At 37.8% G+C, this 26483-nt stretch overlaps 1 protein-coding gene across 1 annotated transcript in view; it reads left to right on the forward strand.

The window, feature by feature from the left end:
• The window catches only part of CNTNAP2 (contactin associated protein 2), a 1742807-nt gene that overhangs the window by 1060485 nt on the left and 655839 nt on the right, over positions 1-26483 (forward strand). Inside the window, exon 18 of the mRNA XM_017502914.1 lies at positions 10025-10033. Within this exon, the coding sequence (XP_017358403.1) occupies positions 10025-10033 (9 nt within the window). The remainder of the gene's footprint in view (positions 1-10024; positions 10034-26483) is intronic.

Consider the following 26483-nt stretch of genomic DNA (forward strand, 5'->3'; position numbering starts at 1 on the left):
TATGCTTTATTAACACAGCAAAACTGATCCAATGCTGAGCTTGAAGTGAACTTTACATTGATACCTTTCCCTCCTCTAATAAAGCAAGTAGACTGGGAGCTACGTGCTTGGCAAATACATAAGAATCTTCTTGGTATGTTTCCAAAATATCTTGACAACAATATCAGCGGAATTCTTGGAGCTTATCACCAAAATCTGGGTGAAATAGGCTTTTTTATTTCTAAAGAAAGAAAAAAAAGAGAATCAATCACCTTTCATTCAGGTCCTACGGTGTGGTTGGTATTTAAAAGGCTGAGTAACTATGATTTAAATGAAATGTCCTATGTTTAAAACACTGAAGGCTGCAGTGACTACAGGCCTGGGGAGCTTCCCTCTGATTTGCTGCCCATCAGATCTGTAGAAGGCACACACTAATCCCGGAGGTGGAGCATTATAAGACTTAATATGGCCATCACTAGTAATTAGGCCTGGCTGAAAAGCGGCAAAGCAATGTTCAATTCGCCAGCAGTATCCTCACCTAATTTTATATTTATTTTCTAATTTGACTTTGAGTTAGCTAATATCCCATTTCATGGAAATGGAAACCAGATTCAGAGGAGGAAAACAGCCAAGTAAAATGGCAGATCTGTATCTGACTACATAGCTAATGTTCCCCCTTGGGATTTCATTTCTTCCAATTTAGAATTTACTGTGAGTTACAGAACTTACACTGCAACTTAAATTAGTATCAAATCACAGAATGTTTATCCTAGAAGTCACTCCAGGCTCTCACTGGAGAGTCTTAATGTTAAAATATACTTTCATACTATTGATGAAATAAATTTTGAGTAGAATTTTAAAAAGCAAGCAGCCAGGCATGGTAGCACATGCTTGTAGTTTTAGCTGCTCTAGAAGCGGAGATGGGAGGATTGCTTGAGCCCAGGAGTTTACGGCTGCAGTGAGTTATGATGGTACCACTGCACGCCAGCCTGGGCAACAGAGTGAAAACCCATCCCAAACAAATAAATAAATAGCAATGTAAAGGTGGCACAAATAGCCTAATTTCCTGGGGTTTTTTTTCCTGAATTCATTCACATTTCTATAATAGTACCATTTATACTTTATTATATACAATTGTACTCATATCCCCCTTAACTAAATAGCTCCTTGAAAGCAAGGATAAATCCATGTCATCTTTGTAACCATATTGCCTGATACACTGTCTTGTTTGTGAATGTTAATGTCAGCATGATTAATTGTAATTAAATGTGCCTAGCCAGGTTAATTAATTTATTTTACCTTGACCGTGGAGGAACAGTTGTAGTAGCCATGGAATACTGCCTCAAATAGCTTTCATACATAAGTAGGGGAAAAAACTACACAGAACATTACTAAGTTCCAGCTTTCGTAGTCATTTGAATGAGCACATACCACACAGGCAATTAATATAACTGTAGCTATTTTTATAAATGGAAACACTCTTAAGGGAAGTGATCAGCTTCTTAATCAACCTGTGATGCAGTGTCTGATGTTGGAAAATATGTATGCTGCCTGGTTTTAACTGACCCTATAACATTATTAGTTTATGAATATTTCCAGTTTTCACTTAAGAATCACTAGTATTTTGTAAAGTGAGACTCTTACAAAATAAAATATATTTCAGTCTGCAGGAGTTTAATCATTAGACATTGTAAGTTCAAAAAGCAGGATTTGAGATCATTTTTGGTGGCACCTGTTTTGCTGACTCCTTCTTACAGTCAAATGGCATTTTCTCCATTTTCTATCCTGGGTACCATTCAAATAGATAATGATGAGGGTTGTTCACTGTTGGTTCTTATAAAAAGTAATTACTAAAAAACATATCACATAGCCATTTACAAATATGAATGCTAAGCTTATATTGCAGAGCAGCACTTCCTGAGCCCAATGTACTAATGGCTTAATCTAATTATATCCACATGTGCTTGTAAATGCATGTAAGTTTCCAATGCACAGTAATAGTGCTCTGTATCTCAAGAGTGCTAGTATTACTACTGCACTGAGACATAAACATTTTTAATAACTTTCCTTTAAGGATTTTCATAGAAAAAAAAAAAAACTATGAAAAACTCTTTAATAGGGAATTCATAGGAAGAAAGTAAGGAATAATGGGCATAAAGAGATGCTAATATTTTGGGATTGTCTTAAAGCAAAATGTTATTAAAAGAGATAAAGAGGTTATTATTTCATCTTTGCAAATACTAATGGGTGCTCTTGCCTCCTCCATTGAACTTTTGGCTCTCCGCAAGAATTGCAGTGGTCAGTTTGTTGCAGAGAAGCTGGGTACCTAAGAACTGCCAAATGCCCCACCCGAGAGCTCTGCTCCAACACCAAGCAAGCCCAAGAAGGAATGTTTTTTCTCTCTCTCCCTCATTTGATACAGCTGCTCAACCTGCTTCTCTCTGGTAGACATAGCTCATAAAGCCAATGACTGCTTGAACCAATTAAAGTGAATCCTGCCACTAGAATAAAAGTTATTCTAATCTGGCTAGTGTTTTTATTAATCATATTCTCAAATAACAATTTGGCAGAGTTTGAGTGAACCTGCCAGTTTCTGTACACAGACCTCATTGTCTCTAAATGATTCGCTTAACTACTGGTGGTCATAAACACAATAATAACAACAGCAACTGAGGAGGTGGCACCAAGATGGCCGAGAGGAGATGACACCGGAATGCAGCTCCCAGCAAATGAGATGCAGAGGGCTAGAAGACTTCAGGATTCCAAGTGAGGTGCCAGGTTCATGGGGGGACTTGAAGGACTCTGAAAGTAGCCCAGGGAGGGAGCCAAAGCAGGGTGAGAGCTGCTCAGGGAGAACGAACCAAGACAGGGTGGGGTGCAACCCCACCTGGAGCATGCAGCTGGCTTGGAGGGTGAGAGGACTTTACCCCCTCGGTGCTCCAATTCGAATCCTGTGCTTACCTCATCCCCCCTGCAACCCATGGTCCACGAGAGCCCCGCCTGACTAAGGGGTGCTGTGGGTTGTGGATGCAAGTCTGAGCTACGGCTCCCACCTGGTACCGTAAGTTGTCAGCTGGACCAGGGCAGAAGATGGACTAGTGGAACAACCTGTCCCACAGAAAGAGGCAGAGTTGAAAACAGGGAAACAGGCCATAAGGCCTGGCAGGCTCCACCGCCACAAAACTCAAACTGAAGCCAGCGCACCAGAGAGCTTGGCAGTGAATACACCAGTTTAACCCCAACTGGGAAGACAGAGCTCAGGGAAGGAGAGATGCTATTGGGAAAGTGGGGCTAATTCCACCTGCAAACAAACAGGAGGGGAAGACCACCCACCCAGCAACCTGACTGAATCGGAGGCAGCTCAGCAGCGCCTCTACAGGCCAAAAAAGATACAACACCAACTGCAACAGAAAGGACAGCCACTCAAAGATTCCTCCCAGAATCACCAACTTCAAAGATCAAAGGGAGATAAATCCATTAAGATGGGAAAAAGCCAGCATAAAAAGGATGAAACCTTAAAAGACCAGAACACCTTGTCCCCTCCCAGGGATCACAACTCCTCACCATCAAGGGAACAAAACAAGGCAGAAAATGAGTCTGACAAATTGACAGAAACACGCTTCAGAACATGGGTAATAACAAACTTCTCTGAGTTAAAAGACCATGTTCTAACCCAATGTAAAGAAATAAAGAACCTTGAAAAAAGGTTAGATGAAATGCTAACTAGAATAACCAGCTTAGAGAAGAACATAAATGACTTGATGGAGCTGAAAAACACAGCACAAGAACTTCACCAGGCATGCACAAGTTTCAACAGCTGAATCAATCAAGCAGAAGAAAGGATATTGGAGATAGAAGATCAAATCAATGAAATAAAATGAGAAGGCAAGATTAGAGAAAAAAGAGTGAAATGAAACGGACAAAGCCTCCAAGAAATATGGGATTATGTGAAAAGACATAATCTACGCTTGATTGAGGTACCTGAATGTGACAGGAAGAATGAATCTAAGTTGGAAAACACTCTTCAGGATATTATCCAAGAGAACTTCCCCAACGTAACAAGGCAGGCCAACATTAACATGCAGGAAATACAGAGAACACCACAAGATATTCCTCAAGAAGAGCAACCCCAAGGCACATATTCATCAGACTCACCATGGTTGAAATGAAGGAAAAAATCCCAAGGGCAGCCAGAGAGAAAAGTTGACTCACCCACAAAGGAAAGACCATCAAACTTAAAGCAGATCTTTTGGGCGAAACTCTACAAGCTAGAAGCGAGTGGGGGCCAATATTCAACATCCTTAAAGAAAAGAACATTCAACCTAGAATTTCATATCCAGCCAAAATAAGCTTTCATAAGTGAAGGAGAAATAAAATGCTTTATGGACAAGCAATTGCAGAGATATTTCGTTGCTATGAGACCTGCCTTACAAGAACTCCTGAAGGAAGTACTAAACATAGAAAGGAACAACCAGTACCAGCCACTCCAAAAACATACCAAATGGTAAAGAGCATCAACACAATGAAGAAATTGCATCAACTAATGGGCAAAACATTCAGCTAGTATAAAAATGGCAGGATCAAATTCACACATAACAATATTACCCTTAAATGTAAATGGGCTAAATGCCCCAATCAAAAGACACAGACTGGCAAATTGGTTAAAAATTCAAAACCCTTCGGTGTGCTGTATCCAGGAAACCATCTCACATGCAAGGACACGCATGGGCTCAAAATAAAGGGATGGAGGCAGATTTATCAAGCAGATGGAGAGCAAAAAAAAAGCAGGAGTGGAAATCCTAATATCTGATAAAATAGACTTTAAACCAACAAAGATCAAAAGAGACAAAGAAGGACATTACATAATGGTAAAAGGATCAATGCAACAAGAAGAGCTAATGATCCGAAATATATACACACCCAATACAGGAGCACCCAGATACATAAAGCAAGTTCTTAAAGACCTACAAAGAGACTTAGACTCCCACACAATAATAGTGGGAGACTTCAACACCCCACTATCAATATTAGACAGATCAACAAGACAGAAAATTAACAAGGATATCCAGGACTTGAACTCAGATCTGGTCCAAGCAAACCTAATAGACATTTACAGAACTCTCAAGCCCAAATCCACAGAATATACATTCTTCTCAGCACAACATCACAGCTACTCTAAAATCGACCACATAATTGGAAGTAAATCACTCCTCAGCAAATGCAAAAGAATGGAAATCAGAACAAACAGTATCTCAGACCACAGTGCAGTCAAATTAGAACTCAAGATTAAGAAACTAACTCAGAACTGCACAACTTTATGGAAATTGAACAACTGGCTCTTGAATTTTGACTGGAAAAACAATGAAATGGAGGCAGAAATAAAGATGTTCTTTAAAACCAACGAGAACGAAGACACAACATACCAGAATCTCTGGGACACATTTAAAGCAGTGTCTAGGGGAAAATTTACAGCAATAAATGCCCACATGAGAAGCAAGAAAAAGATCTAAAATTGACACCCTATCGTCAAAATTGAAAGAGCTAAAGGAGCAAGATCATAAAAACTCAAAAGCTAGCAGAAGACAAGAAATAACTAAGATCAGATCAGAACTGAAGGAGATAGAGACACAAAAAAACCCTCAAAAAGTCAATGAATCCAGGAGGTGGTTTTATGAAAATATCAACAAAATATACAGACCACTAGCCAGATTAACAAAAAAGAAAAGAGAAGGACTGGATAGATGCAATAAAAAATGATAAAGGGGATATCACTACAGATTCCACAGAAACACAAACTAGCATCAGAGATTACTACAAACAACTCTATGCACATAAACCAATAAAGCTGGAAGAAATGGATAAATTCCTGGACACTTATACCCTCCCAAGCCTAAACCAGGAAGAAGTTGAAACCCTGGATAGACCAATAACAAGGGCTGAAGTTGAGGCAGCAATTAATAGCCCACAACCAAAAAAACCCCAGGTCCAGATGGGTTCACAGCCGAATTCTACCAGACATACAAAGAGTAGGTGGTACTACTCCTTCTGAAACTATTTCAAATAATCCAAAAACAGGAAATCCTTCCCAAATCATTTTTTGAGACCAACATCATCCTGATACCAAAACCCAGCAGAGACTCAACAAAAAAAGAAAACTTCAGGCCAATATCCATGATAAACATAGATGCAAAAATCTTCAATAAAATACTGGGAAACCAATTGCAAAAGCACATCAAAAAGGTTATCCATCATGATCAAGTAGGCTTCATCCTCGGGATACAAGACTGGTTCAACATATGCAAGTCTATAAACGTAATTCACCACATAAACAGAACCAAAGACAAAAAACACGTTATTATCTCAATAGATGCAGAGAAGTCCTTTGACAAAATTCAGCAGCCCTTTATGCTAAAAACTCTCAATAAACTAGGTATTGACAGAACATATATCAAAATAATAAAAGCTATTTATGACAAACCCACAGCAAATATCATACTGAATGAGCAAAAACTGGAAGCATTCCCTTTGAAATCTGGCACTAGACAAGGATGCCCACTCTCACCACTCCTATTCAATATACTATTGGGAGTTCTAGCTAGAACAATCAGGCAAGAAAAAGAAATAAAGGGTATTCAATTAGAAAAGGAGGAATTCAAATTGTCTTTATTTGCAGATGACAAGATTGTATATTTAGAGGACCCTATCATCTCACCCCAAAATCTCCTAAAACTGATAAGCAACTTCAGCAAAGTCTCAGGATACAAAATAAATGTGCAGAAATCACAAGCATACCTATACACCAAAAACAGACTTAAAGAGAGCCAAATCAAGAACGAACTGCCATTCACAATTGCTACAAAGAGAATAAATACCTAGGAATACAACTAACAAAGGATGTAAAGGACCTCTTCAAGGAGAACTACAAACCACTGCTCAAGGAAATAAGAGAGGACACAAACAGATGGAAATACAATCCATGCTCATGGTTAGGAAGAATTAATATTGTGAAAATGGCCATACTGCCCAAAGTAATTTATAGATTTAATGCTATTCCCATCAAGCTACCTATGACCCTCTTCACAGAACTGGAAAAAAAACACATTAAGCTTCATATGGAACCAAAAGAGAACCCACATCGCCAAAACAATTCTAAGCAAAAAGAACAAAGCTGGAGGCATCACACTACCTGACTTGAAAGTTTATTACAAGGCTACAGTAATCAAAACAGCATGGTGCTGGGTACCAAAACAGATATATAGACCAATGGAACAGAACAGAGGCCTCAGTGGCAACACCACAACAATCTGATCTTTGACAAACCTGACAAAAACAAGCAATAGGGAAAGGATTTCCTGTTTAATAAATGGTGTTCAGAAAACTGGCTAGCCATGTGCAGAAAGCAGAAACTGGACCCTTTCCTGACAGCTTACACTAAAATTAACTCCAGATGGATTAAAGACTTAAACATAAAACCTAACACCATAAAAACCCTAGAAGAAAATCTAGGCAAAACCATTTAGGACATAGGCATAGGCAAGGCCTTTATGACTAAAACACCAAAAGCACTGGCAACCAAAGCCAAGATAGACAAATGGGATCTAATTAAACTCCAGAGCTTCTGTACAGCAAAAGAAACAATCATTAGAGTGAACTGGCAAGCAACAGAATGGGAAAAAATTTTTGCAATCTACCCATCAGACAAAAGGCTAATATCCAGAATCTACAAAGAACTAAAACAGATTTGCAAGAGAAAAACAAACAAACCCATTCAAAAGTGGGTGAAGGAAATGAACAGACACTTTTCAAAAGAAGACACTTATGAGGCCAACAAATGTGGAAAAATGCTCATCATTACTGGTCATTAGAGAAATGCAAATCAAAACCACTTTAAGATACCATCTCATGCCAGTTAGAATGGTGATCATTAAAAAATCGAGAGACAACAGATGCTGGAGAGGATGTGGAGAAATAGGAACACTTTTACACTGTTGGTGGGAGTGTAAATTAGTTCAACCATTGTGGAAGACAGTGTGGCAATTCCTCAAGGACCTAGAAACAGAAATTCCATTTGACCTAGCAATCTTATTACTGGGTATATATCTAAAGGGTTATAAATCGTTCTGTTATAAAGACACATGCACATGTATGTTCATTGTGGCACTGTTTACAATAGCAAAGACCTGCAACCAACCGAAATGCACATTGATAATAGATTGGACAAGGAAAATGTGACAGATATATACCATGGAATACTATGCAGCCATAAAAATCGATGAGTTTGTGTTCTTTGTAGGAACATGGATGAATCTGGAAACCATCATTCCCAGCAAACTGACACAAGAACAGAAACCCAAAGACCACATGTTCTCACTCACAGGAGCGATAGCGGGGGGTAGGGAGGTTGGGGAGGGATAACGTGGGGAGAAATGCCAGATATAGATGGGGGAATGGAGGCAGCAAACCACATTGCCATGTATGTACCTATGTAATAATCCTGCATGTTCTGCACACGTACCCCAGAATCTAAAGTGCAATAAAATATATATAACAAATATGGCATTAGACATATGGAAAAGAGCATAGAAATCAACTAAAAGATGATGAATTAAATAAAGTACATCTGTGTCATGGAAAAAATATAAATAAATAACAACAGCAACCACAGGAGTGAATTTAAATGTTTTACACTGGTAAAGAGTATAACTGTTTGGCTGATATTGTCACTAAAAATCTTAAATTATCTCACTAGGGATATAAAATTTCAACCCAATTAGGAAACTACGTCTTAGCTATTTAATATTTGAATAATATTAAAAACAAGAGTAAACTAATTTACCATGCTGTAATTTCCTGCATTCCTCTCGTGGCCACCCACACTGTGACTTTTGCCCTTCTATTTTTGCACTTCCATTACCTTCTCTGTAATTGAACACCCACCTCTTTCTATTTCCTTCAACAGTCAAGGTTTTATTTGCCATGTCCTTTACCACTACTATAATTGAAGGCTTCCTACTTTCTCTATTCCCATTATTCACATCAAAGTTAATTTGTTCCTGCCTCCTAACACACCCACCTTTTACATTTTAATAAAGACAGAAGACACTCCTGTATTCTGTGTGTTCATCACCTAAGCTTCACTCATATTCTTCTCTTTCTCAGTTTTTTCTCATACTCACTATTTCCATTCTTCCCTGAGATACACGTTTTACAAATTCCAATTTTCCAAATGTAAAATGACATATATGTTCCTTCTGTCTAAACTGACCTGTATGCTAATGACTCTCAAATTTATTTTAAAAATAGAATAAAAAAGAGGAAAAAGAGCATTTATGGTATACAAACTACATAAACATGCCCACTAGACACACTAATACTATTATGTCTGTGGGAGAGAAGCTGTTCTAAAAATAATTTCTCAAAAGCAAATCATAGACTCTGAAGAAGGCTAATGTAACATGTACAGCATTTCCATTTCCTTTCTTATTGTTGTGCTGAGGATCACCAAACAAGCTAATAGCCCTAAAGTATGGGATCACATTAAACAAAATAGGACATTTTGATTCAGGGATGTGCCATGTTACAAAGTTTATCCTTTCAAAAGTTTAATGCTGGGTGATATGGTTAGGCTTCATGTCCCCACAAAAATCCCATCTTGGATTGTAATCCTCATAATCCCTACGTGTCAAGGAAGAGACCAGGTGGAGGTCATTGAATCATGGGGACAGTTTCCCCCAGGCTGCTCTCATGATAGTGAGTGAGTTCTCAGGAGATCTGATGGTTTTATAAGGGGCCTTCCCCACTTTACTCAGCATGTCTCCTTTCTGCTCCCTTATGAAGAAGGTACCTTGCTTCCTTTTTCACCTTCCACCATGATGAGGCCTCCCTGGCCATGCTGAACTGTGAGTCAATTAAACCTCTTTCTTTTATAAATTATCCAATCTCAGACAGTTCTTTATAGTATGGAAAAAAAAAGACTAATACCCAGAGTATCAGGGCCTTTATGGTTTTCATGATACCAAGTTCTGGCCCACAGCCTGAGTTATAGTGTGGCCTGGTAATGATGACAAACCTCAACAATTGCCAAATATGTTGAATTTATTAATTAACGAATTAATTCAGCCAGGACTTACGCAGGGCTTTGTCTATGCCAAGCATTCTGTGAAATACTGTCTGGTAAACAAAATATACCTAAGATATAGTGCCTTACCTTAAATAGAATCCTAGGGAGTTAGGTGGGCAGTCATACCTAATCTGTAATTGAGTTGGCACTAAAATCAGGCTGATTTTTATGTTTTTGTTATTGTTTTAGGTTTGGGTTTGGGTTTTGTTTTTTTCTGTGTATTTTCACTTGAGTAGTAATGTTACAGTATGTTTGTTTATTTGTTTTGTTTGTTTTTGGGTTTGTACTTGGTTGACAAAATCAGAATGTATATGTTACTGGTTTGTAGTTTTCAATCACTTTTTAACCCTCTTAACCTTTACTCACAAGTGAACACAAAATTACTGAGACGTCTCTAAATCTAAGCAATATCAGGTTCAGAAAAGGGTGACGTTTGTGGTATTTGCCTTTCCACTCTGCTTTGCTCTGATATCTGGGGCTTTCCTGTGTCCTCCAGGCTGACATTAGTCCCATGGACACAAGACTTATAAGGGGCATTACTCTTTTTCATTCCATTAAAATTTACCTTAACATTGTGCCATTTCTTCCAGGAGTTCCCTCTACATATTTCTGTCACCTAAAAATAAATCAGTTTCTCTTTAAATTATACACTCTTGGCTTCTTTGCCCCATTGAATCCTGGAGAAAAACAGAAAATTAAGTAGGCAATCCAGATATTAATTAAACTAAATGCTCATAGTTCCCTATGGCTGCATTTTGATAGGAACATTGGTTCAAGAGTTGCCCACTCTTAACTGCTGCAATCTGTATACCTCCATCATTTCCAAGCATTCTTTTTTCCCCCCCATTTATTTATTTTATTGCATTCTAGGTTTTGGGGTACATGTGAAGAACATGCAAAATTGTTGCATAGGTACACACGTGGCAGTGTGATTTAAAGTCTCAGGATACAAAATCAATGTGCAAAAATCACATGCATCCCTATACACCAATAACAGATTTAAAGAGAGCCAAATCAAGAACAAACTTCCATTCACAATTGCCACAAAAACAATAAAATACCAAGCATTCTTTTTAGGAACACGGACTTCTAAACTCATAGGCAATTGTCTACCAGCATTTCAGTTTATTACTAAACATTGTAAATTATACCAGACATCTTAGTCCTGGATGGGGCATGCCCTTCTGATTAGCAAGTCTGTTCACTTATAATCCAAAACACCATATAGTTCAAGAAGAATGAAAACAAAGGTACCAAACCTTTTGAGGAATGGTCTTTCCCACTTTTAGCTGTTTCTATCTAAAGAAATAGGATTAGTCCTAAGCCATCGGTGTGCTCTTTCCTCATGGACAATGTGGGAGAAATACAGACCAATCCCTTCTCTTTGTGGATTTCATGCAGTCTGCCACTCTTCCAATTTTATCTGTCAGTAGCATGTTCCAGTTTCTGAGATCATAATTAATCTTACATTAATTACATTTTAAATTAACCACAATATGCTCTTTCAGCAGCACTTAAAATGTCATCAGCAAGACATTGAATAAATCATTGTTGAGGGTGGTTTACTTGTGAGGAGATTTACATAACTGATAATTCCTTGAAAGGCAGATGGATTTTTAAAAACTCTTATCAAAGTATGATATTTCTGGGGTTTGACCACAGTTGCAGGAAAGTCATAGTGTACTAGGCAGTTTGCATAGCCCTTCACCTAATTTTACCAACACGCATATGAAGGGAAATGTATTTTCTTCTGTGATTATCTGTTTTGTGTTTTGTCAGTTTCAATAACTTCTCTTCCATATTTATAAACTTGATATGGCAATGTTATGAGAAATCTATTCCAACTTTGCCTTTTAGTACCTCCAGACCCCTAACAACACAATTATGAGCTTTCTCGAGTAATGTGATTGCTTAAACCTTTAAAGTCTCCAGAAGCTCACAGCACTATTTGCAAATATGTAATATATTAAATTGCAGCACCTGCTACTGTGTCGCTATGTCACAGGTCATTTCATCTCTCTAGTTATCAGTTTCCTCAAATGTCAAAATAAAGGAAAGCTAGAATCACTGTAAGATCTCCTACAAGTCTAAAATTCTGGTGTTCTCTGAACAATGCTATAGTTTACTTGTTCACTTTACTCATATCACACTGACGGATTGATGTTGATTCTTATCTCAAAAAGTAAGATTTCTAGTTCTAGAGGGACCTTCAAGATTGTCAGCTCTAATACCTTCATTTTGCAGAAAAAGGAAACTTAGAGCTTGAGAAATGAAGTAACTTCTCAAACTTTCCACAGTCAGTAAGTGACTGGCACTAAATGTCAACTCTCCTGTACTGATCAAGTTCTCTCTCCTCTACTCCATGGAAAAAAAAAAAAAAAAAAAAAAAAAAAACCTCACATTTTTATTTAGATTAAAGATATTTCAAAGCAAACCTGATCAATGAAATTCAACTATGAACAGATATGTCAGAATATTACAGTCAGAAAACAGGAAAAGGGAGATGAAAAACAGCATGTGTAGTAGGACCCAGAAAGCCAAAATAACATTGATTCAAAGGGCCAGAACTGCAATGAAATAAGGACAGGACTAAAGAAATTCAGAGGTTTGGGGAAAGGAAAAAATTTAATAAAAATGGAAATAAGACCCAGAAAAGCACAGCTATGCTTTTGTCATTGACATTCAGTACTATTAAGTTCATCTTCATTGGGACATTGGTTAAAAAAACGGGGTGTGATCTCTTTGCAGACTGATAGACTTTTTCACACCGTAATGATAGACTTTGTCTTTTTCTTTAGAACTCTAGTTTCAAAACTCTACTTATACGTGAAAAATGATCAGTCTACATCTGTCCCTGTTGCTAATAGTAACCATCTTTCAAATATTGCCAGCTTTTCATATCACAAGCATTTTGGTCCAAATCACTTCACCTCATTCAGTCTTCACTACTCAGGAATTCCTTTTAATTGACACAGAATAATTATATGTATTTATGGAGTACAATGTGGTGTTTCAGTACGCATATGCATTGTCTAATGATCAAGTCAGGGTATTTAGCAAACCCATAACCTCAAATATTTATTATTTATTCCTGGTAAACCCTTTTAGAATCCTCTCTTCTAGGAGTTCTTATCTTTCTATAGTTTCAAAGGCTTCTACCCCCTTCACAGAATGCTTTTTGATTCTCTCTCCTATCTGCGCAGTGTATTTTTCTTTTCATTACATCTACTGCTTGTCCTATACTTTCATTTCTTCATAGCACTCCTGATGTATTTCAAAATCTTTTAAAGCATTACTGTTAATAATAATACTAGTTATGAGGCTATAACATATTCTATACCAGAGTTTTACAAATGATCTAGTTTATTAAATTCAAAAAATTTCCCAAAAGAAAGCCTACCAAATATATAAAATGCCCAGAAATGTGTTAGGTGCTAGTTCAAAGGCTGCATACACCAATCTGATGCTCATAAAGTCACTTTAGCTATTTGTACAATACAGGTTTTCCTCTCCAGGGTTTCCATAGAGTCCTAGAGAAATTGTTAGAATCCCGAGCATGAATTAAATTGAATGAATGTTAAACTGTGATCTGGTAAATTGAGGTAAATGGTGCAAACGTCTGATTGTTAAAGATGTCCTCAAGCCTCACAGTCGCAGATTCTGTTTTTTAATCTCATATCCTAGTTTTGCCCTTTTGGCCATTGAAAACCAATCCAAACAGCCTCTTTAAGTGACAGCTAGATTCAACTCCTATTGAGGTGTTGTTAATTAAACACGCTCTCCAGATAGCTTCAGTGGGATTGAAAAATACTTGTTCCCTGGAAGCTATAAGAGGAATGCTCTATGATTTATGCATAATACATATGATAATCTGAACATTAAATTAATCCCTAATCTTTCTGGATAATATGCTGAAGGCAATTTCTCCTTCTTACATTATATTTCAGAAGCTAGAATTCAGAAGTGTAGTGTTGGTTACCTTTAAAGGATAATAGAACTTCAAAACAGTATTGCAGGAAGCAAAGTGGAATAAACAGAAAACTGTCAAACTAGATGCCACTATTGTAAGTTGTTGAAAAGGTTAAATGTCAGAAGCAAATCTAAATAGATGACTAGAATGAGTAAGTGCTTTTTATACTAACTTGCTTGTTTCTCAACACAAGTTATACATTTGCCCTAGACCCTTAGAAACAGGCCTAATTAAGTCAAAGGGACTGCTATTCTCTCTTAGCTTTGCCCCTCAGAGCAGCAGAAAAGAAGCAGAAAAACATGGTGTTGGATTGTAGTCCCTGCAGATTTGGCACATCCAAAACTCTCCCATTCCAGCAAAAAGAAAATACCCTCTCATCCTTTCCTTTTATTCTGCTCCATAGTAAAACTCTAGAGATGGATCTAGTGCAAAATATTCAGATTTTGAAGAATCATTGTCCTTTTTGTACTTAGAAAAAATCTTTAAACTCTTGTTTAAAAGGATCTCAAATAAAGATAAACAACAATTTCACTAAAATTCAAGCCAAAGAAACCATTAAGAACTGATCATCTATTTGGAAGAATTAATGCTATTTTCCTTTAAAGAAGTGAAGATAGGAAGCATAGATATTTTAAATGCAGTTCTTAAAACAATCTTGTCTTCTTAATGTTTCAGAAATTGTTTATGATCAAAAGATGCTTCTGTGTTTTTATATTAAAGTCCTGCCTTGGGCAGGGAGCAAATAAGAATATATCATTATTAATGGGAAGCTCACATGAAACATAAGTGCCCCTCACTCTCTCTCCTCCTCTCTGGAGTCCAACTGCAGCTATAACTTTGGCTCTGAAATTTGAACAAGGAAGGAAGACACTGGCTCCAGTGTCAAATGAGAACGTGATTTCCCCCAAGGCAAGAGCCGCCCCAAACAGGGCACGTACTTTAAATTGTTCTTCAGGTAAATGTCATAGGTTTCCATTGAACCAGTAGCCTAAAGCTGTGAACTCAACATAAGGCTTCCTGTATTCCCATCCTGCTTCTACTACAAACCACCTTTAGGAGCCTGAAAATGTCACAAAGCTGCTATAGGCCTCTTTTCTCCCTTCTGTCAAATGGGGAACTCAGAGGAGGTGGCTGTTAGTCTTTTTTAGTTTCTCACTGTGTGAAAGCTCCATTCTTCCTGACTGGTGAAAGCTTCGTATATTATCCCTCACAAGGGACACTTTCTTTTTAACAAGAAAACAACAGAAGATAGGTTATATCAGCAAATACTGCATGATTTCTCTTATAAAAAAGCATCTAAAATAATCAATGGTATAGCAATAAAGAATAGGAAGGTGAAAGGGAAGGGGGTCAGGGGATAAAGAGACCTGTTATTCAATAAGTAAATTTATTCAAGATGAGTAACTTCCAGAGATCTACTGTACATGATGTCTATAGTAAACTGTAGGTATTATATACTTAAAAATTCATTGAGAGGGATCTTGGTAAGTATTCTTGTCACACACACACAAAAAGAGGGCACAAGGAGACTTTTGGAGATGTGGATATGTTTATTACCCAGACTGTGGTGATGATGATGTAACTGAACCCGGGATCAGCCACTTGCTATTTAAAAGCCAGACATGAGAGACAAGGGTTGGTAGGAGGAAAAGTGATTTATCCAGAGACCGAGAAGAGGATGGACTATAGTTGCAAAAACCATCTTAAATCAGCACATATGTTAGGCTCTCGTTATGTTAAGGGCAGGGGGAAGAGAAGGGGATTCTTGATCAAGAGCTGACCAATAACTGCAGACATCTGGGCAGCAGCAAGGGTCCAAAGAGTTTGGAACTGCTTCGTCCTGGGTCAGGTCGCAATCCTCCTGTAAATCCGTAACAAAACATGGTTGTTTATAGATGTCCCCCTTTAATGCTGGCTTCTGTTTTAAAAGCTCCATGATTGCTGTTTTTGCATATTAGTGCTCTAAAATTATCCCAGCCTATAAGCAGGAATAGGTGAAGACCACTTAACCCATTTCCCATTTGCCCTAAAAATACTCTTGTCTCTAATCCTAAAGTGACATCATATACATTTCTGTTACATTAGGATTAGAAACATGTTATATTTAGAAATAACTTCAACAACAATTTTTATATTTTATTTTCACACTGAAAATCAAGTCAGATTTGCTTCAAGCTGAAAGAGCATGTTTATATAAAATTAAAGGAGCACTGGTGGTGAGCTGTAGTTTCTTTTTCTAAATGGGAAATGGGTTCAACCAAAATGAAGTTAATTGTGTTAGTTCTTTTGCTGTTTCACTGTTACAGTAACACTAGTGTGTAGATGATGTATATGTATATATGTGTGTGTGTGTGTGTATATATATATATATATATATATATATATATATCTCCAGCCTCACCAAATTGTACATATTATGTGTAGTTTTTAGTCTACCAATTATAACTCAATAAAGCCAGAAAACTAAAGAAAGAAGACAGATAGCATCCTGAGTGCCTCCCCAACCTACCTGATCCCTAGTAGATTGGTGTGTAGGTAGGAACTCAATCTTTCATCTTTGTCTTCCCAGTGTCCAGTACATTGGGCTCTTTGTAGGTATTGCATAAGATGGTGTTACTGGTCTGTTTAAATCAACAACTCAATACCTTTCTGAGAGTAGAATATGAGACCTAATTTAGGTACAAGGTAGAGAGATTCTAACCTGCTTTCTCTACATAAGACTAACCTTGCCCTGACTGTGTTAATTCTAGCCATTAATCTTTTCATCTAATGAGTTAACTATCAGTTGTATAATTTTTATCTGATTATTCCAATAAATCACATTTAATTATGTTATTCCATTAGTGAGGAGGAAAAAACATTTGCTGGTAATTTTGTTATGTAGTAGGGACTGTGCTAAGTGCTTTATATATCCAGTCATATTTAACTTAACAGCATTGTCAAAAACACTGAGGTAGAAATTATGACACTTATTTTATAGGTGAGGAAGCAGATCATAGCATTAGAGTAACATGTCCAGATTCTCATCACTAGGCAGCATCATAGCAGGGACTGGAAACAAGCTTGTTTCCAAAGCCCACCTCTTTTTTCCATCCACACTCACTGCAATGGAGTTTTGTTCTGCTACCAAATAAGTCAACATGATTTCTGACAGTACATAATGGGATTGTGAGGGACTTGGATGGGAAGCAGAGAACTGTCTGAAATGACTTCCTCTAATAATGGTGATAGATTGCATTGATCCAGTGAGATGAGCATCTCCATCTCACCAGCCACCCCTGTGGTCATCAACATGCATGTTGTTATGTATTTTGCTGCAGCTAGTGGTAAAAATGAGACCACAGATGTTATTCTTGTGTAAGCATTAGATTGTTTTAGACTCACCATCCATGTATTTGCCTCAGTAAAGCCATATTCTACCCAGGCCAGTGAGAAAATTGCCATAGAAGACTTTTCAGATAACAATAACAAACGCTACTTTATGTATGTATACACACACAAATGTGTGTGTGAGTACATATGCATATGTGTGCATAATCAATTATTTCAGCTTAGTAAAACAAAAGCGTTAGTTGAATTTTTGCATTCAAGTTTTCCAACAGTCATAATGGTAAATAAATAACTCTAATTCTGTTTCTCAGGTGAAGCCAAGTTCAGAAGTAGTCAGGCTACTGACCACTCTGACAGAACTAGCAAGGAAATGTGTATTATACAACATTTTGGAGAAAGAGGATTTTTAAACTGAATTCTCAAAGTTGTGAAGAGAAAAACTGAAATCCATTTTCTCTTCTTGGTTACAACTGTCCATTTAGTTTCCAGAAATATAAAATGGAGATCAGAGTAGCCCCAGAATGATGCTATAACATACCTTATAAGTTTCTGTCATTGTGAAATTTGTGAGGCTGATAATAAAGCTTTTTTTTTTCATGTTTCTAGTTAACCCCTTTATGCATGATTAATAAGAGCAAAAGCAGGGAGGACTGGGGAACTCAGTGGGCAATGTATGTTATAATACCTAATCAATTTCCTTCTGCAAGTTTTATTACATTGAGACTCCTGGAGAAGAAAATTGATTGGACTTATTCTTGTGGGAACGTTTCAGGAAACAAAGTGGTTTCTGATAGTTTTCTATTGCAACTAACATTATGGGCCTAGAGCCAAGGAAAAATGAATTATCCTACCCTAATCAATTACTTAATTCTGGTTTTTATACCAAGTGTTTAGGAAATTCGCAAAGCATTGAATGGGTGGAAAAATGCTAAACAGGAAATAGAAAAAGACCAAATCAAATTTAAGTAAACAAGGATGAAAGGAAAATTATATGTATAACATATATGTGATGTATATAATATATAAATATATATATTTATATATTTTTTGCGATAGGATATTGCTCTGTTGCTAGGACCACAGGTACATGCCACCACATCTGGCTAATTTTGTTCATTTTTTGCAGAGTTGTGGTCTCACTATATTGTACAGGCTGGTCTCAAACTCCAGGGCTCAACTGATCCTCCTGCCTCTCAGCCTCCGTAAGTGCTGGGATTACAGGCATGAGCCACTGCACCCAGCCTGAAGAATATGTATTAAAGGAAGTAATTTAGCCTCATCTCACCTCAAGTATCCAGACATTCACTGAGCACCTACTATATGTCTGGCCTTTAACTAGATGTTAGAAATCTAAAGATGAATAAATCATCATATATCTAATGTTAAAGATCCTTCCACTCTAATAAGAAAGCATGCACACACACACACACACACACACACACACACACACACACACAGAGAGAGAGCTGTGAAACTACTGGCTGGATCAATTGCAAAGATGAGGATAGGGAACAATTATAGCACAAGAAGAGGTTCCTAAGTCATAGAATTAGATAAAAAGGTATTTTCTTTGAGGCCAAAAAAAGGAGATCAGAGTGTACAAAAAATGAAAATAAAAAAATGTGTGGACCAGAGGATTTTTTAATTGCTGAGCATGCTGTGTAAGACATGGAAGCTTAGGACATGAGGAGTGGTGGGGGAATGGAGAAGATGGATCATAGAAAATGTGGACAGTGTGGACTCCTGTGAGAATTTCCGTTTCACCACACAGTAGAAGCCTATGCCGGCTGTCATATGTTTTTTATAATAAAATGTATCAACAATATCATCAATGAAATATATATGTATTTCACATACATATATTCTATACATATAAATGCTGAATTAAATATAAAACAAGTATATTACATGTATATTTAATATTTAATTCAGCATTTTTAGATTTGAGGCACGCTGGGAGCTGTGTTGATACAGTCTACCACATGGCCCAAGGCTGGCCATCCTTCATACAGTCTTATAGCTTTCTGTGCTCACAACTCCAGATGTCTGTGTAGCTGTGACTGGCATCTCTGAGAGCTGAGGGGGCTGCAGGATGCTGTCTTTCTCCAGGCCTCCACAGAGGGGCTGGCTTCAGGTTTATTTTAGTCCCACAGCCCACTGGTGGGTCAGAGAAATACATTAATTAGGTTAGCTCCTATGTGAGTTATTGTTTCACAGGTTAAAATGGTCCTGATTCTATTTTGGTAATGTGCAAGGAGTTTCAAAACATTTTGTAAGAGTATGATATGTGCAGCAAGCATTTTAAATGCAGATTTTAAAGTGTTTTTTTTTTTTTAATCAAATTTCAAACTCAAAACTGATTCTTAGTATTGTCAATTTGGAATTGGGCCAAAAAATAGTAAACATGGATGTTTAGGTAGAGAAACACATTTGTGTAGCAATGCCGCACTCTGTCAGCCCATTCCCTGACACTGCCCCACAAACCCAGGGAGCCTTTGTGTTAGAAACCACCTCATTAAATACTCTTACAAAAAGAAATTGTCAGAAGTAACAAAGAGTGGACTCTCTGAACTTTTCTGTTTAAAGAATACATTGTTACATTGATCAGGATAAGCTTCAGTTAGCCCAAGGTAGGTTTCATGAATAGGAAGAAACTTGTCATTCACTTTATAGATGAGTGAAGCATATGAATTTAGGGTAAAATACTGTCAGTCACTTCCTCAAATTGTTTTTGGAAGTAGCAAAATGTCAACTGTAGTATTAAATAATGAAACCATACTTCTTTTTTTTGGAGGCGGGGCGGTTTTGAGACAGAATCTCGCTCCATCGCCAGGTGCCAGGCTGGAGTGCAGTGGCGCATGAAACCATGCTACTTAAATAAGCTTTCCTAGAAGCAGATCCAGAGATGAAGATTTGTGTGCAAAGAGTTTAAGAATGGGAGCGTGCTAAGGAAACAATGGAAGCAGGACAGGGAAGGAATCGAAGCAGGGTGAGAGGGAGAGCCCAGGAAGAAGTCCTCAAGATCATGGCGTAGATCTCAGCCAGCCCTTCGGGGATCTCGATGGTGTGAGAGTTGTCCCAACTGAAGGAGAAAAGGCTGGGCTGTCATTCTACCACCCCCAGTAGTCATTGGTTACCAGCCTGTGCAGAAGGTGGCAGTCCCGAGGCACTTCTGGCTCTTGGAGGCTCTGGAAAGCAAAGAGAAATCTGCCAAAGAATATCAAGATGATGATCCTTGGAAGCATTCCAAGGGTTCAGGTTTTCAGAACTGTTTAGAAGAGTTATGAAGAGATTTGGGTCTTTACAGCATTGATCACAGCACTGTCTGCTAGGTAAGTGCATGGTTAGATGGACCTTGAGCTATTCTTCAGGTCCGGGTAAGGAATCTGTGTGTCATTTTAAACACTGTCTTCATGTATTTGCCTGACCACAAAGGGCAATGTCACCAGGAATGTAATGGCAAATAAAATAGGCCCTGCAAAAGACAATTTGCTGCTGGGTTGCAGTTTAATCCGTGACCCCTTTTGCCGACATGAGATCTTGAAAGAATATTAAATTAAGAGTTATCTTCTATGCTAGCATGAGAAGCAAATAATTTCCATACTATGGAAATAGAATATGTGAAAATTGTTAAATCTCTTGAAACAAGAGTTTAATCAGAAGTTATTAAGCAATTCTTTCTTTGGGAAACCTTTGACTCATGGTTTATACATACCTTTATATTAAGTCATATAGCATAATAATAAAATAAAACAGTAGTCATAGTATATTACCATTGGAGTGTCAATCCTAAGGTGGCCAGATGTTCAATTATTTTCAAATAACCTTGCAGTATAATAGTAAAGCTGTCCCCCAAAAAAGGTTTTTTGTTATTAGAATTCACTATATTAATCTAAGTTAATCTCTCCATTCTTTTGTGCTCCTCAAAACATGTTGTTTGAATGTCTCTGCAGTACTTACCCCATCCTATTTTGTATTATTATGATGTTGATAGCTGTATTAGGCCATTCTCATGCTGCTGATAAACAGGTACCTGAGAATGGGCAATTTACAAAGGAAGGATATTTATTGGACTTACAGTTCCACGTGGCTGGGGAGGTCTCACAATCATGGCAGAAGGCAAGGAGGAGCAAGTCACGTCTTACATGGATGGCACAGGCAAAGAGGGGAGAGCTTGTGTAGGAAACTCCCCTTTATAAACCCATCAGATCTCATGAGACTTATTCACTATCATGAGAATAGCACAGGAAAGACCTGCCCCGTGATTCAATTACCTTCCACTGGGTGCTTTTCACAACATGTGGGAATTCGAGATGAGATTTGGGTGGGGACACAGCCAAACCATATCAATGGCAAAACAGTAAAAGGTTCATCTTTAGATCATTCAAAACACTTATCACTGTTCCAACTCATGATAAATGTTTGAAAACATTTGAATGCGTGAATTGGCCTACAATTTCCCTTCTTTGAAACATCCTGTCATTTATTTTAATAGCCAATTACATTTGCTCTTTGAATAATGATTCACCATATACTCTCCTAGCTGCTTGTTAATTCTTAACTTTCTCTCCCTTGTTCCTTTGGAATCTGTTATCAGTGTTTCGACAGGATGTAGGCAAGTGTCAGAGCATATGTTGTCTGCATATGTACTAAAGAAGGCATATCTTTATTTCCTTTTCTCTGCAGTATTCTTCTCTTTAATGTAACTGTCAATTCCCAGAACATACCTCCTATTTTGAGACAAGAATCAGGCTTTGAATGAGGTTTTACTCATGTAGAATAGGATTCTGGATATTCCTCTTGCATAGTGAAGTTAAGAATTCTGTGTAACTTTTCCCACTAGCTTGGAAAATGTATCTTAAGCTAGTCCTTGGCTATGACTTTGCCCCATCTCAGAAATAGACAGAGTGTATTTATACAAAACAAATACACAGCATTTTCAAAGATAGAGCAAGAGAGAAAAGAGACTTCTCTAATAGGCTTTAATACATGAGTGAATTTTATGGATTTATTTTAGAGCAAATCATCCTAGATGTGGTCCCAATACAGTCTCAAGAAGCTGAAAATTGGAAGAAAATGTGAACAGTGTGTGCTCCCACGAGAATTTCATTTTCACCACACAGTAAAAGTCTATGCTTGCTGTCATACATTGTATAATAAAATTTATCATCAAAAATACTAACAAAATATTGCAAACCTAACACACTCACAGTCTTATATGGTTTTAAACATAAACTAAGGTCAGAGCCAATAGGAAAGTCAGCTGCTATAATTTGGGAGTAACACAAGGATGGGCCGGCCCCTAGTAGCTCCTCCATTACCTGGTCATGATGTGATCTCCACTGTGATTGCATCATAGCTACTCTCCTGGGTAAAAAAAACACCTGTATCAGAAATCTCCCAAATAGTAAATGGTAGCTAGAATAGGGAAATAGGTGGCTATCACTGAGTGGAATTAAGATCCCTAAGTAAGTGAATTGTAAAGAAGCTCAACATTGATCAGCATCATAAAAATTCTGGTGCTGGAAGGCAGGGATTAGGTGAGGCTGTAAAACCAGATGCCCTGAAGCAAATTTGTTTTGTCTTTCTTTCTCCTCCCAGACTCATTCCTTATCTTCCCAGTTAATGGTATGACTGTTCTCCCCTGGTACCAAAGCTAAAGGCCTATGGGTCATTTGGACGCTTAACTCTTACCCAGCTTGTCCAGTCACCAAGCTCTGGTAATTACCTTTCTGCTTTATTCCTGCTGCCTTGATTTAGGATTTCATCTTTTTGCATTCAGTACAATGCCATTTGCTCCTTCCTGGCCTCTCATATTTTTTGTGTTTTTCATTTTTTTCCTTCTGAGCAGCTGGACTGACCTCTCCTATGTTTTAATGCCAGCCCTCACTTCCACTGCCAGCCATCTCTTCAGTCCAAGGTTTATCTGCATCCCTATCTCCTCCCCCTGCTCCATGGCTTCTCCCCACTGTCTCCTCCTGTCTTTGTCATGGTGATGGCTGCTGTGGAGCAGAGTGTTGGTTAGGGCGCTGGAGCCCCACCCATCTAGTTTCAAAACTCAGCTCTGCCTTATTACCTATGTGACCTGGGGCAAGTTATGTAATCTCTCCAACTCTCATTCTCCTTGTTTGAAAAAATAATATTAGTAACTAATTCAAAAGATTATTTTGAATATTAAAGGAGATAATGCCCCTAAAGAGCTTAGCACAGGACCTGTTGTACAGTTAAGTATTCACAATTACCCTTGTGGAAATTTGATGATGAGCTTTTGATGTCACTGAGGCTGCAGTGATATCAAGGAGATGCAGCAAGAACTTCAGTGGGTATGGTGTATTTCTAGGTAGACAATATCAACTAAAATAACAGGCATATTGGCCATCTGCCCTTTTTACAAACTAAAGAAAATTCAAAATTAATTCAATAAGCAGAATGCCTGGTATTATTATGAAATATCAACTTTGCAATTGACCTGGCCATAAACCATCTATTTGTTGATAAACACAACCTAAACTTACAGAAATAGTACCATTATTCAACTTTATATGCCAGTGGTTCATTTCTTTAACAAATATGTGGTGCTCTCCTTCATGCTTTGCTAGACTGAACTAATGGTTCAGTATGTCAGAGGACAAGTTTAGTTCTTGCCCTGAGAAAACATTATCTGTATTAGTTTGCAAGGGCTCCCATAACAAAATAACACAGATTGGATGGCATAAACAACAGAAATTTATTTTGTCACAGTTCTAGAGGCTAGAAATCCAGGATCAAAGTACCCTCAAAGTTGTTTTCTGGTGAGGGCTCTCTTCCTGTCTTGCAGATGGCTGCCTTCTTGCTGTTCCTCATATGGCCTCTCCTCTGTGCACACTTGCAGAGAGAGAGCTCTCTTTCTCTTCTAAGGACACCAGTACTATCGGATCAGGGATCCCCCCTTCCCAACCTCATTTAACTGTAATTACCTTCTTAAAGGCCCATCTCCAAATACAAACCTCCAAATTGGGGGTTAGGGCTTTAACGTGTGAATTTTTGGGGGGACACAATTCTGTTCATAACACTAGCTAACCAAAGAGCCAGAAAAGAAAAAACTCAAGGGACACCTAGTTCAAGTTTTTAGGTGAACCATATCATATATAAGTTAACATAAAAGCATTTCCAAAAGAAAAAAAAGAAGAATATTATGTCTGTACTCTAACTCAAAGATCCTGGACTAAGAATCAGGTTGTTTGGGTTCTAATCTTCCTGCTACAGTGAAATTGGAGTTTAGGCAAATCAATTCTCAAGTCATTCTGCCTCTCTGTGACTGAATCAAATGAAGCCTAATGATGCTTATAAAGTTGTTTTAAGACATAAAAGAGCTCTACAAGGATAAGGCACTGTCATTTTCATCACTGGCTTCCAGCTAAAAGCTCAGCCTGATAGATTTTTACCATTTCAGGGAAGGCAATCTTCCTCTCCAGTTCAAGTATGTAGCATAATATCAAAGAATATTGCTGTTAAAATGTGGACTTCATGATCAACATATTGATTAGACACAATTTTGAATATGTTAAGAGAGAAAACTTGAACCCACACATCCCTGTCACCCATCAACCAACCCCAATCATAAGCATCTTTAACAGAACACTGAATTCTCTTTTTCTTGAAATCCCATAGTGCATGTTGCTTGATTCCAATTACAAGATGTCTTAACATGAAACTGTAACATGATTTCCATTCAGTTCTTAATTTCAGATAGCCAGAGTATATTTCTTTATAACTATGGAGAAATGTAACTATAATGAAGTCATCATTACTTGGTAAAAAGATTTTTTTTTAAATTCTCTTTCTCTACTAGTTAAACTAAAACTTGTCTGCATAGTTAGAGGACATCTTTGATGTAAACGAGGTCAGGGGCATGCAATGAATCAATTCAGGAGTTTTTATCAGCACTGTCATTCTTTTCTACTAAACCGAGATTATTAGGATCCTTTTCATTTTGAACATTATCACTTTTATAGTTTCCAAGTACAAGGATCTTTTAAATCTATAGCTAGAGATCTGTAGATAAGAATAATATGTTCAATGAACTTCTTTTTCATGGGGAGTAATCTATATAAATCATTTAATACAAAGAAAACCACAACAAAGAAATCATCCATTCTCTGGGGATAGAGAATAAAAGCACACAGGGTCAAATGTGCAGGTTCTGTGTGTAAATAGCGTTGATGAAGTGTGTATCTTGCATATCTTACCTTTATCTGCACCCTTCTGTGGGAAAATAAACTCCCTGCAAGTCTGTAGTCATGGCAATGATTAAAACTTGGGATAAAGCAAAGGGGATCTGAAATTGCTAGAAAAACTCACTGATCCCCAATCTGTTTGCTACACTGCATGAAAGACACCAAATTTACCAACAGCTGAAACTGACGCTGGGCTTGAACACAGGGGAAAATCAAGCAGCAAAACTCAGATTTTTATTTCTCATGCCTCTTCTATGACAGTCTGTCCATAAATGTTTACTGAAGGAATGAATGAATCACACAGATGGAGCACAGTTGGGCAAGCCAGTCTCACACGTCTTCCGCTGGGACAAGGACGAGATACTTATAAGTTGTGATGAACAAAATCTTTCCTGCCTGTTACCTTTCTCCCTTCCACCCCATCAGAACACAAAAACCTACTCCCAGTTCCTCTGCTTGCACCACCTACAGGGTTTTCCTAGTTGTCCTATGCGGCTTCCCTGGGGAAGCTTTCTTGGCCAACAAAGGAAAGAATAAAGTGGGAGTTCTCATTGACACCAATGGGACCAATTGTTTTTTCCCATCACTGCTGTGGTTACCACCCCAACCCTAACGACTGCCTTAAAATACACACCTTCTAGTAAGGATGAGAAAGCTCAGTTTTAAAAACTGTTTATAGACCAGATGTATGAAATGTGAAGTTTTACCATACTCTCTCTGAGAATAACATGCTAAGATGATCTTCGAAGCCTTCACTATTTTATTTTCTTTCTAGTTAATGATACCCTAGGCTTTAGGGCCACAGATCGATTCTCTCTCTCTCTCTCTTTCTCTCTCTCTCTCTCCCTTTCTCTCTCTCTCTCTCTCT

Source organism: Cebus imitator, unplaced genomic scaffold (assembly GCF_001604975.1).
Source record: "Cebus imitator isolate Cc_AM_T3 unplaced genomic scaffold, Cebus_imitator-1.0 Scaffold304, whole genome shotgun sequence".
NCBI lineage: Eukaryota > Metazoa > Chordata > Mammalia > Primates > Cebidae > Cebus > Cebus imitator.